Source organism: Pristiophorus japonicus, chromosome 15 (genome assembly GCF_044704955.1).
Source record: "Pristiophorus japonicus isolate sPriJap1 chromosome 15, sPriJap1.hap1, whole genome shotgun sequence".
Taxonomy (NCBI): domain Eukaryota; kingdom Metazoa; phylum Chordata; class Chondrichthyes; family Pristiophoridae; genus Pristiophorus; species Pristiophorus japonicus.
This window is the reverse complement of record NC_091991.1, coordinates 91656928-91673003: the sequence shown is the minus strand read 5'-3', so window position 1 is coordinate 91673003 and position 16076 is coordinate 91656928. Positions and strand designations below refer to the sequence as shown.

Below are 16076 nucleotides of genomic sequence, written 5' to 3'. Positions count from 1 at the left end.
AATTAGGGGTCCCTTGTACATTAATCAGAGTTAATATGCAGGTACAGCAAGCAATTAAGAAGGAAAATTACATGTTAGCCTTATTGCAAGAGGGTTGGAGCAATTATATACGGCCTTGGTGAGACTACACCTGGAATACTGTGTACAGTTTTGGTCTCCTTACTAAAAGAAAGGACCATAATCATAAGCAGTCCCTCAAACTGAGGATGACTTGCTTCCATGCTGAAAAGGGATGAGTTCACAGGTGTTTCAATGAAGGAGCTAATGGTCCAGATCCCAAACTACATCTTGAAGGGTGGAAGATGTCTGTGCGTGAATTTTTTTAATGTGTGGTGGTCATTGCACACCAGCCACCACATGGGCTTGACAGAGCTTGGTCCAGTGGCAAGGATTAACCAAGATGACTGGAGACCAGCTCTGCTGCATGGACCTAGTGCGCACACATATCGCAGTGTGGGCTGGCCAGTGTGGAAGGATATGAGAGATTGGAGTAGAATGGGCCGATATTCTCTAGAGTTAAGAAGAACGAGAGGTGATCTCGTTGATAAGCACAAAATTCTGAGAGGGCTTGATAGGGTAGATGCTGAGAGGCTGTTCCCCCTGGCTAGAGAGTCTAGAGCTAGTGGGCATAGTATCTCAGGATAAGGGGTCGGCCATTTAGCACTGAGATGAGCATAAATATCTTGGCTCAGAGGGTTGTGAATCTTTGGAATTCTCTACTCCAGAGGGTTATGGATGCGCAGTCCATGAATATCTTCAAGACTGAGATCATTAAGATTTTTGGGTGCTGAGGGAGTCAAGGGATATGGGGATAGGGCAGGAAAGTGGATTCGATGTAGAAGTTTAGCCATGATCTTATTGAATCGAGGGGCGGTCTGGCCTACTCTTGTTCTTGTATCTTATTTTCTTATGTAAATGGCTTTATAGAATCAGAAATTCAGAAAAGGCCACCATTCAGCCAATTGTTCTTGCTTCACATTTGAACAATGTACTCTGATCCCTTTTTAAATAGTTTTTCTTATGTTCTTCACACACCTTTTAACAATCAAGCTGCAAAGGTACAGATCGAGTCATTTTGATAAGCCTTTGACTGCATGGGCAATGTCTATTTTTGGTCTTCTCTCTGTCCTCTGAAGGTTCTGTGCCCTTGCTGGGGGACAGCCACCCTCCAGTACCTCTGAAGTGGGCATTTTTCATGGGTGAGCTTGAAGAGTGGTCAGGTGTTTGGCCCTCCCTCTCTGTCAGCAGCTTCTCTCTGCTCCTTTTACGAGGCCTATGTTATTTCTGAGACAATTTTAAAGAATTGTAAACAAGCGGTGTCAGGTTTTGAATGTGGGTAACATTGATGACAGAGCAGGGGTAGGGAGTGGTTCACTTGTCCAGTGGCACGCACAAATTTCTGTTCATACACCCGCAAGATAACACCATGCACAATGACTGCATTCGGTGTGCGTCAGCCCAGGCACTTTGCATTGCTATGCCGTTAGCTGGCTTTCCCAGGGACATGCTCAAATGGTACTCTGATACATCTGCTTCCACCACCTTCACTGACGCTGCTTTAAGTTGATGACTTGAAAGAGTGCACAAGAGCACCAAGGCACTGGGGGAGGGGGAAGAATTTAGGGGGATGCACAGAGGTGGCAGCCACTTGCATTTTGCCTCATTGCCTTAAGTTATGCGCCTGACCCCAGCACTGACTCACCGTGTCCAAGTCAGCACATTGCTGTACCATGTCTTTCCACACGAGCAGTCTGGGGGGGGGGGGGGGGGAAAGAGTTGGTCTACTCGGCAACGTGGAACATTCCCCTTGTGGGCTGACACAGATTCCCTCGGATTGTGTATCTATGTTACATGACGACCAATTAAGATTACTAATTAACCTTGTCTAATTGTGCAATACTAAATCAAAAATAACCTGCTCCCAAGTTGGTTCACTGACATATTGTTCGAGAAAACTGTCTTGAATGCATTCCATGAACTCATCCTCCAAGCTACTTTATCCAATTTGGTTTGTCCGCTCGAAGATTAAAGTCCTCCAGGATTATTGAATTACCCTTGTCACATGCTCCTCTAATTTCCCGATTTATACTCTGTCCAACACTATGATTACTATTAGGGGGCCAAGAAACTGCTCCCACCAATCGTTTCTGTCCTTGGTTTTTTCATTGTCCCACCCACACTGATTCTACATCCTGATTTTCTGGGCCAAGATCCTCTCTCTCTGCTGCCTTCATCTCATCTTTGATTACCAGGGATACCCCACCTCATTTTCCATTTTGCTTATCTTTTCTAAAAGTTAAGTACCCAAAATATTTAGTTCCCAACCTTGGTCACTCTGCATCATGTCTCAGTAATGGCTACTAGATCAATCCCATTTATCTCCATTTTGTGCCATGAATGCATCTATCTTGGTATGACTGCTTCATGCATTCAGATACATTGCTTTTAATTGTAACTTTACTATTTTTCCTTGGCCTTAGTCGTTAATGCTCTATTACCATTATTAAACTCTGTCTCTTCCTGACACAACCTCCTTGATTTTACCCAAATAGCTACTCTGCTCCACAGCCTTGACTTTTCTCTTCAGACTTATAAATTTACCCTCATCTGAACACTCCCTCCCCATATTAGTTTAAAGCCCTATCTGCGGCCCTAGTTATTCGATTCGCCAGGACACTGGTTACAGCATGGTTTCAGTGGAGTCTTCCCCAACGGAATAGCTTCCACATTCCCTTTGAGGTCCTGCTTTATCCTAGCTCCTCAAACTGTCTCAGCAGAACCTCATTCCTAGTTCCACCTATGTCGTTGCAAGCAATTGCTTACAGCTGATTGACTTGACTGCTTAAATGCCGCGTCATTTTTAAAATTCTAAGTTAAATGTCAAGACTAAATTAGTTTGACCTAACAACCAATTTACCAGGGTCCCACTCTCACCAAATTCTCAACTTCGCACTCTGCAAATGTTGTGATCTGTGCCTTAGTTCAAGGGCTTTAAAGCAGTTTGCAACACTCAGCTGGCAACTTACGACTGTGCAGCTTGAAATCATCACTCCCCGAATATTTAATTTTTCATCGGTAAATCACTTCACCAGTAACTTTCCATCCCTCCTGTGTTCCCAGGTAATTTTTCAGAGCACAGATGAATCAAAGCAGGATTCCGGATATAAATAAACCTGAATATTATTCCCTACCTTCACCAAACACTGGCTCAGAGCTTCAGTGTGAATATCGACAAACCTGCATCTTTAATACTGAGATGAACAGAATTTATGAACATACGCAGTAACTATTTATACAGGTCTAATTGCAGCTAGCACTGAAGTCAACAATCCAAGTGTTCTGAAAATATGTATCGTTTGTAAACTGTGATTGTTAGTTGATGTGTCACAACACATCTGAAGGAGCAAATACCAATAGCCAAAATAGAAATAAAGACTTGCATTTATATAGCGCCTTTCATGACCTCACGATGACCCAAAGTAGCTATACAGCCAGTTAAGTCCTTTTGGAGTGTAGTCACTGTTGTAATGTAGGAAAGGCGGCAGCCAATTTGCGCACAGCAAGCTTCCACAGACAGCAATGTGATAATGACCAGATAATCTGTTTGAGAGATATTGATTGAGGGACAAAAATTTGACCAGGACACCAGGGATAACTCCCCTGCTCTTCTTTGAAATAGTGCCATGAGATCTTTTATATTCACCTGAGGGCAGATGCCTGTTTAATGCCTCACCGGAAAGACAGCACCTCTGAGTGCAGCACTCCCTAGGCACTGAACTGGAGTGTCAGCCTAGACTTTAGTGCTCAAGTTTCTGGAGTGGGACTTGAACCTACAACCTTCTGATGCAGAGGTTGCTACCCACTGCGCCACAGATGACCATTAAATAAAACACCTGTAGCAGTGTGCACGCACCAACGCTATCAGTGCTACCGGGCAATCCAACAACTACTGCATATAATTAACTAAGTCACAAGCTTTGTGTGCAACAATAATTTTTCATTCACATTTCTCAAAGCAGAGAAAAAAATCTAATTTTCCGACATCTGCATCTGGTAAAAGGAACAGAACTCCAAGGCATTCCTGCATCCATTGTTTTGGGAAGGACGAGATGAGCAGCGAGCATGCAGACATTTGGGGCAGGAGACTGCAGCTGTGCATCGGGGAGCCTAGCTCTGTGTGGGAGAGCACAATCGACTCACAGAAAGTCATCAACACCTCTGAAAAAGTGATTAGCAATAACGTACCAATAAACCTTTCAGACTACACTGGGGTAGCTCTGGAAGGGACAGAAACCTACTAAAATGCAGCACTCTGACACTACACAACAGTGCACCTGCAAACACAAGGGAAACAATGGCTCTTTACAGGCCACTCGAGATAGAATGCCTCAACAGAGTCCCAGAAATCCACAATTATCTCAGTACTGCCATCTGTATATGGCTGAGGAAAATAGCTTTCTCCATGAATACAGTAGATACAGGAGAGAATGGGGCACAATCTTGGGTTACTGATGATCTGACTGCAATATTGAAACTGTTCAATGGCATCACTGACATCTGGCATGATTCATCCAGACAGATTGGGTAACTAACTGTCCAAAAATCTCTATCTGGACGAGTTTAATAATGCATGCTTGTCATCAGGCTTATTCAGCATATCAGGATTGGCACACTATGGGAAAAGCTGCACTCTATCTAATATGCTTGAATATTATGCCAATATATTTGTGCGACATTCTGGACTCTCAGATCTCACCACTAGTGACAAATGTGTCATGGTACATCAGTCACTGAAGGTAGGCATGCAGGTACAGCAGGCAAATGGCATGCTAGCCCTCATAGCGAGAGGATTTGAGTATAGGAGCAGGGAGGTCTTGCTGCAGTTGCACAAGGTCTTGTTGAGACCACACCTTGAGTATTGTGTGCAGTTTTGGTCTCCTAATCCGAGGAAGGACATGCTTGCTATTGAGGGCGTGCAGCGAAAGTTCAACAGACTGATTCCCGGGATGGCAGGACTGACATATGAAGAAAGACTGGGTCGGCTAGGCTTATACTCACTGGAATTTAGAAGAATGAGAGGGGAATCTCATAGAAACATAAAATTATGACGGGACTGGACAGGTTAGATGTAGGAAGAATGTTCCCAATGTTGGGGAAGTCCAGAACCAGGGGTCACAGTCTAAAGATAAGGAGTAAGTCATATAGGACCGAGATGAGGAGAAACTTTATCACCCACAGAGTGGTGAACCTGTGGAATTCTCTACCACAGAAAGTTGTGGTGAATCCAGTTCGTTGGATATATTTCAAGAGGGAGTTAGATGTAGCTCTTACGGCTAAGGGGATCAGGGGGTATGGAGAGAAGGTGGGAGTGGGGTACTAAAGTTGCATGATCAGCCATGATCATATTGAATGGGGGTGCAGGCTCGAAGGGTCTGCTCCTGTACCTATTTTCTATGTTTCTATGTGTCCCACAACTGAAAAATTCTCTCCGAACACATCCCAAGTCTGGAAGGATAAACTAGACTGCTGGCTGTTTGCACAGGTTTACTATCCCACCCTGGAATTCAAGTGATGTACTCTACCTGCATAATAATACTTGTATCTGTCACAGCTGTGCTCTCCAGATACGAGAAAAGTCTTTGTTGAAAGTTTCCGATTTAGACTATGCATCTAGTGCTCATCTTGCAAGACTAGGACTGCTGATAGTCACCCAAACACAACCCTCACTAGCTCTGCTCAGCCAGTTCCAAAAGTCTGCAATGGTACTGGCACTCCTCCACTCCTGTGCTGAATAGTTCAACACTCAATTTGTTTCGCACAGTTCCGCAGTGACACTGCACGGAGGATTTTTTTAATTGCCGCACACTTATGAGTCATACATAGAGAATTAACTGGACTCAGTTGAAGGCAAAACTTCCAAGCCCTTACAGCATTCAATCCCCACATTTTTTCTTAAAACCTAAATTGGTTCAAAAGTGGTTTTGTGAGCACACCCACACTAGTTCCTGAATCGGTCCAATTCTCACTGAAAATTTTGGGAGACGTGGAACAAAAATAGTTTGAGAAAAAGCACTGTTCTGCACAAAACACACTGCAATACAAGCAACTCCTGTGGACCTCCCAAAGTAATCTAGCGGGCAAGTCATCATACTAAGTTAAACATTGCATCAGATCCCAGCATTGACTCCCAGATTGTGTGGAGTTTGCTGCTCTCCACTGAAGCTCTATAATTGGCCACAATACCCCCGCCAAAGGGGGTGGGAAGGGGGAAGAAAACAAGGGGGTAAATCTCCTTGGACTCCTGTTCCTGAGTGCTACCCAGTGACACATGCTGGAAAATGCACTCATGAAAATGCAGTTAGGATAGGACAGGAGGATAGGATTGGCTCTGCCACCTTCCATAGTTCACGGACACCCCCAGAGCTCACACAAAGAATACTCAATTGGGTGAGGTACTGGAGGGCTGGCAGTGCCTGTGGAATTGAACCCGAGCGAGAGTCCGTGCACTTGGTGTGGAGGCGTTGGAAAAAGGGATTACACCAACTGCTGCAACTCGTGCTCTCAACCTCTCAGGTGATAGTCGCACAATTTGCTCTGTTCCATGTCTGAACTCTGGTAAACTGCTTTGGATGTGGTCACAAAGGCACAGCTCATTAGATCTGCAATGCACTACACTGCATCTGCCTTTACTTTCGTTAGAGAATATTAACAGCACATTTCCAGCAAGTCTTTTTCTTCCCTCCCCGAAGTCCGGCTGCTGTTGAGACTGCATTGCAGGCAGTGCAACAACGAACACATCTATTAAAGTTCGCTCATTGGGTATGCGTTAAATTCAAGACCGCCAGAGGAGCCAAATCAATATTTCTTACATATATCCCACTTAATAAGGGGCAATTTGCTTGACACCAGGGCGCTATGATGATGATCACTTCTTCCATGACCAGGATCACTGACAAACGAGTCTCTTATTGAAAAGCCAAAGCGAAAGGCCCAAAGTTGGAAACAGAACAGAACGGAACACTTGATCAATCTGGAAGTAAGGATTAGGTAATACCAAGTTTGGCTTTAAAAGAAAAAAACAGTAGGAGGAAAGAAAGGAAGACAGATTTGAAGAGCAAGCATCACTGTGCTATATATTGCATCAAACTACACCATCGCCAGTGTGTTATCTCCATGCTTTACATTGCAAACTGCAGCATTGCCCATGTGTTATCTCAATCACATAGGATGGCACCTTTCTCCTAACCAAGTACAAGTTTTCCAAACACTTAATTGAAGGTTCAACATCTTCTCGATTAAGATTAAAATATGCTACACCATCAATTCTGAGCAACAGGAAGATTGAATTAAATCCAGGTATTTTGGTTTGTAACAAACCAGTTCCCACTTCACTGGGGCACTGAAAAAATAACAAAAGTCATATCACAGAGCAGATCGATAACTCCCGAGAGAATATTAAACTGCAACTTCTCATTCTGTCTACACTTATTCCTTTGTGTAAGAGATTCTGGCTAAGGGTTTTTGACATGGAATAACTAGGTGTATACAGAAAATAAAGCAGCAAATCTTGAACCAAAATGGAAAATGCTGGGAATACACAGGTGGTCAGTTAGGTTTGGTGTTACCCTTCAGCAGAACGCTGGGCTGTGATCAGCAAGACAACAGGCTCTGATTAAGGTACCACACCTAAAACATTAACCAGTCTTTCTGGCTCACACAGGCAAACTTGGTAATTTTCCCCCACCATTTTCCACTTCTGTTGCAGACTCAAAATTCTGTGCTTTCATCATTCTCATCTCCCTCGAAACACTGCTCAGTTTCTCTTCTTGTTCACTAGCCTGTAAGACGCTGAGACATCTTTCTGTAAATGGAGGAGTGTTACAGAAATTGAAGCTATGATCTTAGAGATTGTCGTGATACGAGTCAAGGAGGAACTATTCATTCATCAAGCTTTAAAGATGCCAGTGATAATCTCAATGATACAGCACAGGTTATTCAGCCCATCGTACCTGTGCCGGCCCTTTGAAAGAGCGATCCAATTAACCCACTCCCCTGCTCTGTCCCCATAGCTCCGTCAATGTTTTCTCCAAGTATTTATCTAATTTACTTTTGAAAGTTATTAAATCTGCTTCCACCATCCTTTCAGGCAGTGCATTTTAGCACAACTCACAGCATAAGGTCCCACATGGCAGACTGGTCATGGAGGTTAAAGCCCATGGGATCCAGGGCAAAGTGGCAAGTTGGATCCAAACTTGGCTTAGAGGTAGGAAGTAAAGGGTAATGATTGATGGATTTTTTGTGCGACTGGAAGGATGTTTCTAGTGGGGTTCCGCAGGGCTCAGTACTGGGTCCCTTGCTTTTTGTGGTATACATCAATGATCTAGATTTGAATGTAGGGGGTATGATTAAGAAGTTTGCAGATGACACTAACATTGGCTGTGTGATTGATAATGAAGAGGAAAGTCATGGGCTGCAGGAGGATATCAATCTACTGGTCAGGTGGGCAGAGCAGTGGCAAATTGAATTCAATTCAGAGAAGTATGAGGGCTAATAAGGAAAGAGTATACACATTAAGCGGTAGGTCACTTAATAGTGTAGATGAACAAAGGGATCTTGGAGTGCTTGTCCACAGATCCCTGAAAGCAGGCGGCCAGGTTGGTAAGGTGGTTAAGAAGGCATACGGAATGCTTGCCTTTATTGGCCGAGGCATAGAATATAAGAGCAGGGAGGTTATGCTTAAATTGTGTAATACTTGGGTTAAGCCACAGTTGGAGTACTGCATGCAGTTCTGGTCGCCGTATTATGGGAAGGACGTAATTGCACTCGAGAGGGTGCAGAGATTTACTAGGGTGCTGCCTGGAATGGAGAATCTTCGTTACATATAAACTTATGAACCTGGATAGGCTGGGTTTGTTCTCATTGGAACAGGGGAGGTTGAGAGGAGACCTCATTGAGGTGTACAAAATATTGAGGGGCCTGGACATAGTGGATAGTAAGGGTCTATTACAAGGAGGCATAGTTTTAAGGTGGTTGGTGGAAGGTTTAGAGGTGATTTGAGGGGGAGCTTCTTTACGCAGAAGGTCGTGGAGCTCTGGAACTCGCTACCTGGAAGAGTGGTGAATGCAGAAACCCTCACCACTTTTAAGAGATGGTTGGATGGGCACTTGAAGTGCCGTAACCTGCAGGTTTACGGACCTCGAGCTAGTAATTGGGATTAGACTGGATAATCTCTTGTTGGCCGACGCAGATATAATGGTAAGTACTGCAGGGAATAGAATATGGCCAGGGTGATCTCCTGGACGAGTTTCGATCACCTGGATGGATCGGAGAGGAATTTTCCCAGATTTTTTTCCCCCCTAAATTGGCCTAGGTTTTTAGTCTTATTTTTGTCTCTCCCAGGAGATCACATGGCTCCGGTTGGGATGGAGTTCAGAATGTTTCAGTGGAAGGTGTGTCGCAGTTGTGTGAGGCGGACTGGTTGGGCTGGGTGCTCTTTACCTTTCCGCCATTGTTCATAGGTTTATATGTAACCTTCAGGGCTGCTGACAGAGGGCCGTGCGGCTCTTTATTGGCCGGCGCTGACACGATGGGCCGAAATGGCCTCCTTCTGCGCTGTAAATTTCTATGTTCCTATTTCTATAAATTTTATTTTCATGCCGCCTCTGATTCTTACACCAATTGTCTTAAATCTATGTCCTCTGATTACCAACCCTTCATCCACTGCAAACAATTTCTTATTTACTCTTGCAGAATCTTTCATGATTTTTACCACCATTAAATTGCCTCTAAACCTTCTCTTCTCAAAAGGAGAACAACCCAGCTTCTGCAGTCTCACCCCATAACTGAAGTCCCACATCCCTGGTACCACTGGGAAATCTCTCCACCCACTCCCAAGGCCTTGACATCCTTCCTAAAGTGTGGTGCCCAGAATTGGCCACTATACTCCAGTTGGGACCCAATAGTGTTTTATCGCGGTTCAGCTTAACTTTCTTGCTTTTATACTCTGTTTATAATGCCCAGGATCCCATATACCTTTATAAACAACTTGTCCTGCCACCTTCAAAGATTTGTGTACGTACACCTCCTGGTCTCTGTTCCTGCACCCCTTTAAAATGGAACCATTTTGTTTATATGTTACCTCTGCTCATTCATTGTACCAAAACCACACTTCACTCTTACAAAATCTTTCATGATTTTGAAGACCATTAAATTGCCTCGAAGCCTTCTCTGCTCAAAGGGAAACAATCCCCGCTTCTCGAGTCTCTCCCCATAACTGAAGTCCCGCATTAAATTTCATCCGTGTGTCTGCCCATTTTACCAGTCTGTCGATCGCCTCCTGAGGTCTGTAAGTATCCTCCTCACTGTTCACTACATTTCCAAACTGGTCATCTGCAAACTTGGAAATTATGCCTTGTATATTCAAGTCCAGGTCATTAATATACATCAGCAAGAGCAGTGGTCCCAATACCCACCCCCGGGGGAGTCCACTGGACATCTCCCTCCAGTCCGAGAAACAACGGTTCACCTTTGCTCTCTGCTGGAATCAAACACAGACAATGCTGGAAACACTCAGCAGGCCAGGCAGCACCCGAGAGAGAGAAACAGTTAATGTTTCAGGTCTGAGACCCGTCGTCAGAACTGGAAAAGTTAAACAACCCGGTTCATCCTGTGTCAAAAATGACAGCAACTGACCCACACAACTACACAATTTGCATGGATTATAGCACCTTTAAAATGTACCAAGAAGCATCATAGAGGCATATGGTAATTGGACAACGAGCCAAAGATTAGGAAGAAGCGATAAAAAGCCCGGTTCAGAAGGACCTGAAGGAGGAGGGGTTTAGGCAGGGACTTTCAGAGCATGGGGCCGAGGTGCCAGATGGAATGGCTGCCAATGGTGGGGGTGAAGGGTAGAGGGATACATAATGTTGAGTAATGGAGTGTACAGGGAGGGATCGTGTGACATGTAGGGTTGGAGAGTAGAGCACAGAGATAAGGAAGAGTGAATTTAAAGGAATTTAAACACAGAGGATACTTGTAACTGAGGCCGGGAGGGGTCAGGAGTTATTGTCCTCGCTGATCTACATGGGTGATGACAAACAAGATTTGACATGCAATGGGGTACATGCCATATACACCAGCAAGGATGCAGGTTTGATCTCCAGTCTGTGCAGAGCTAGATGTTGTCAAACGAGGCAGCAGCTGAGCACTACAATTGGCCGAAAGGACCAGGGGCTGGTGGGGGTGGGGGCAGGAACTGAGCACGATAATTGGCCGAAAGGACCAGGGGCTGGGGGCAGGGGCTGGAGCGGAGCACTACAATTGGTCGCAAGGACCAGGGGCTGGCGCGGGTGGGGGCAGGAACGGAGCACTACAATTGGTCGCAAGGACCAGGGGTTGGTGGGGGTGGGGGCAGGAGCGGAGCAATATAATTGGTCGCAAGGACCAGGGGAGTGGAGAAAGGAAAACAGGCAGGCTTCCCCAATCACTACCAAGTGCTCTCTGCTGGAATTGGTGTATGGGCGAGGGGAGGACTGGGCTCAGCCATATCTCCGTGCACACCAGTGTTTAATGCCCAGTTCAGCGATGTATTGGAGGGACCAGGCACTCATGGAGCGAGACTGCAACATGAGCCAGTACCATCAGGAGACCAAGAGAAAATGGTACTTATAAAAGACGTCCCTTAATTAGTACAATTTGTTCATTAACATGCAAACATAAAACAGTTCAGTAATTGTCTGCATATTTAAACTTGTCTGTAATTCTGCTTTTCAAGATTCAAAAATTGAGGTAATGTTGCTGATCACAGCGATCACACTGGCAATCTTTACATGGCTCAAAATAAGAGATTATGAAAAGTAGGTAGACTTGAGCAGTGCAGTGGTAACACCAGCTTTTTAAGCAGTCAGCTCAGACTGCATTAAAGTGGAAACACGCTTGGAATTTTAAATTATAGATATGGAAAAACAAGTTCATGCTGGATCAGAACATCAGACAAAAGACCAAGGCTGTACTCTGTTGCTTAAAAGAAATCAAAAAGCTCAAGGGCTGCAAAGCTGCAAACTTCTGAATGGCAGATAATCGTCACAGGAAGTGCAAGCTGTCACAATGTCTCTGGAAAAATGACAGTTCAAAACGCACCATCAGACGTGGAGTACACTGGGACAGCTGGGGAAGAGGATCTCAAGCACAAAGACAGATTCTGCTGAAGGTGTTCCAGCGATAGCACTATGTTTTCTGTTCACAGCTGACACCAGACAACTGACGGCTTCTCAGAGATGCCATAGGCTGGCCCAGTGGCAGTGAACATGGCACAAACTATTGAAACAGGCCTTTAAAACTCGAGTGATCTCAGTGCAGCAATCTTAGTTGCAGAGTCAGATGGGAGTGCTCCCCTCATTGGCACAGAACACTTACAAGGGGAGATGATCAATGATCGTTTGGTTTCCTTACAAGACAACCTCACAGTCCAGAGACGACAGTGCTACAAACTATGCCAAGTAACAAACTAGAAAGGTTATAAATCTCAGCCTGCGCAGCAGTGGGATATTATAGTTGGCCTCAGCGCCTCTGAACTATGAAGGGAACATAATCAACTGGGGTTCCCATCCGGACTGTTTTCCAGTGACTCTTGCTGTTAAGCGCCACATGTAAATGCCAGGTGACAGCAGGACCAGACTTGGCGGAGATACTGAGAGAGTCAAGGATCCCACAAACACATTGTGTCCAAGTTCATACAAAGAATGGGCACCTGGGTGAGGTACCTGAGGGTTACCAGCACGCATGGTGACCCAGGAAGAATCAGCACTTTCAGGGCAGGAGAGGAGAAAACAGGACAAACAAACCTGAATGCTATAACATAAGTAGTACCAGAGGGCTCCTGTAGCAATCTAGTCAGCAAAGAGTGAATGCCTTCTGGTGTTGTGGGGGGCGGGGGGCGAAGAGAGAAAGAGGAACAAAAGGAAGATGGACATAAATCACTGCATTCCATAATGTGTTGAGAATCTCTCTGTAGAGTTTTGTGTCCCTAAAGGGTTAATGAAAGCAGGCTTCATGGTCAGTGGAGAAATTGATGGGGTTTCAATCTTGACCATTGAGCTAATTATTTTCCGGAAAGAAATCCTTCACTTTCATATTCTCAACTTGCTATCTCTAACTAACATCTTGATGATTTCCTCATAAGCACAACCATCAATTACAGCCCACTGAAACTTGTCAAGGTACCGCTCAACTTTGAATTGGCAGCTCCACCTTGTGGATTCCGGCCAGTGTCAGATTGATGAAATAATGCTGCAAAAACCCAAAACAGTTAGTGGCCGGTAATTTTCCTCGAGGACTGTTCTGATCAGCTGCCGTAGCTTTGGTGTACATAGCAGAATCAGGGTTACCACGGAGGCTGATCAGGAGGAAAACACTACCCCTCATCGAGGAAATTTGGAAAACAGGAGATGATGCACAGAAATTTCCGATATGAAGAGCCGAAGCGAAAGAACAGTGCTAAGGCCGACAGTCACTCCATCCAACACATGCAAAGAAAGAGGGACTAAGAACAAGTGACCTAACTAGATAGTTAAATTCCAAACTGGCCCATTAGCAGTTTAGTTTCCTTCACTCCTCCAAAAACAAGTTGTGTAGACACTTGCAGCAATGTAATGATTACAACAGCTTTGTTCCAAATCCATTAGGAAGTGCCCACTATGTTTAGTTCCCCAAAAGCTGAAAGGGGCAGAGGTGCCCCGCTCGGACTGTGCCTCTACTCATTGATCAACCTGCATAGGATGCGGGCAATACTTGTGTATCTTCAATATCCCCAACGTTACAACACTGTGCCATTATGCAGCATTCCGAGAGAAAGAGACAAATTACTCTGGTACAACACAACTTGCTCATGACTTTCTTTAAAATTGAGCCTCCCTCTTGAGCAGAAGCAATACGATAGCAAAGTTTGAATGGGTTGCGAGTGGTATTGAGCAATACAATGTGTCAGTACATTTACATAACCCACAGTCAATCAACACACGTAGAGACATGCCAACAAACTCAGACTGGCACAGCAGTTCTGGGTTGAGTAGCTGGGAGAGGAGGAAAAATAGGTCGGCGTTGACAACTCCATGCTGGGGTAATGTTCCACCGAACACAGCAGCCCTTCAAGTACCTCATTCAGGTAACCATTCCTCACCAGTGAGCAGACATAGCGGGTGTCGCTGGGGGAATGACAGCCAAGCCTGGTCCTCTCTTTACTGGATAGTGATCAGGATTCTCCCCTCTTCATAGTCCTGGGGTAGGGTGGTTGACTGCAACACTTACCGCCACCAATAAGCTTAGCGTAGACTGGAAATCCAAGTCTGGAACCTCCTCTGTACAGCTCAGCTGTTTATGGCAATCACCAGCTGAGCCATCGGGGAGCCCCGAATGCGGCGAGAATTTGGAGCTTTACCACCCTTATTACGATTTGCAAAATATATCTTTGGGGTCCACATTACTACTAACACCCGTGTACACCCAGTCCCATAGGCACGGTGGTTTTGTACATTCACTTGTAAAACGTGAGTTCAGTCAGTTGGTACACTGCTAGAATTCTCCACCAGTTGCCACCTACCTGATATAGGAATTCCACCAAGTCCAGTGCTGTGCGGTGATATATTTAAGTCCAAGAAATTACTGTTCGAGGTGGGCGTTGCTGTGTGGTTCAAGTGCATCATGCTATTGTGAGGGTAGGTCATCCATGGGTACCGTGCCTGACCCGGAAAACTGAAGGAGTTGTAAACGGCTCTGTGCTGAAACGCTGGGAACCTCCGCGGTAATATGGAGTTGGGGAAAGAGTTGCCTATGGAGTTGGCTGTTGTGGCAGGAGCAGGGGTCAAGAAGCCACCAATGCCTTTGTTTGCAGTTTGCGGAGGGGTTTGTAGTGAGGTGGGGGAAGTGAGGCCCGTGTTGGAAGGCTGGTCCTGGACTGAGAGTTCTTTCTCTATCAGGTCTGCTAAGGCTTTCCTGGTGATGTCGAACGGGTCGAAACCCAGGTCATCTTCTTGCTGTTTGGAGGAGCCAAACCCAAAAGCCGCTTGCCAATCTGTTGAGGAGGATACTGGGATCGTTTCTGAAATTTATCAAAGGAAATAAAAAAAGATTGAGTAAATGTTTCTACAAGTATATTTATATAACCAAGTCCAATACTCTCTAATGTGTGAAGAGTGCCATCAACCCTCAGCAAAATGAGTGAACAGAAAAGGTCCCAATGGGCACTGAACTAGGAAAAGCGCAATGTAAAAGTGCTCATTCGGCAGGTTCCTAATTACGACACAGAAGGAAGCCATTCGGCCCATCGTGTCCGTGCCGGTTGAAAAAGAGCTACCCAGCCTAATCCCATCTTCCAGCACTAGGTCTGTAGCCCTGTAGGTTACGGCACTTTAAGTGCACATCCAAGTATTTTTTTTAAAAATGTGGTGAGGGTTTCTGCCTCGACGACCCTGTCAGGCAGTGAGTTCCAGACCCCCATCACCCTCTGGGTGAAGAAATGTTTCCTCATCGCTCCTCCAATCCTTTCACCAATTACTTGAAATCTATGCCCCCTGATTACTGGCCCCTCTAAGGGAAACAGGTCCTTCCTATCCACTCTATCTAGGCCCCTCAATTTTATACATCTCAATTAAATCTCCCTTCTGCCTCCTCTGTTCCAAGGAAAACAACCCCTGCCTATCCAATCTTTCCTCATAGCTCAAGTTTTCCAGTCCTGGCAACATTCTCGTAAATCTCCTCTGCACCCTTTCTAGTGCAATCACATCCTTCCAGTTATGTGATAACCAGAACTGCACGCAGTACTCAAGCTGTGGTCGAACTAGTGTTGTATACAGTTCGAGTATAACTTCCCTGCTCTTGTATTCTATGCCTCAGCTAATAAAGGAAAGCATTCCGTATGCCTTTTTAACTATCTTATCAACCTGCCCTGCTACCTTCAGGGATCTGTGGACATATACTCCAAGGTCCCTTTGTTCCTCTACACTTCTCTGTGTCCTATCATTTATTGTGCATTCCCTTGCCTTGTTGTCCCTCCCAAAATGCATCACCTCACACTTCTC

General features: G+C 45.1%; 1 protein-coding gene across 3 annotated transcripts in view; it reads right to left on the bottom strand.

The window, feature by feature from the left end:
- The window catches only part of LOC139280901 (CCR4-NOT transcription complex subunit 4-like), a 172783-nt gene that overhangs the window by 45023 nt on the left and 111684 nt on the right, over window positions 1–16076 (bottom strand). For all 3 annotated transcript variants that reach the window (XM_070900703.1, XM_070900702.1, XM_070900704.1), the window contains exon 10: window positions 14600–15097. In XM_070900703.1, the coding sequence (XP_070756804.1) occupies window positions 14600–15097 (498 nt within the window). The remainder of the gene's footprint in view (window positions 1–14599; window positions 15098–16076) is intronic.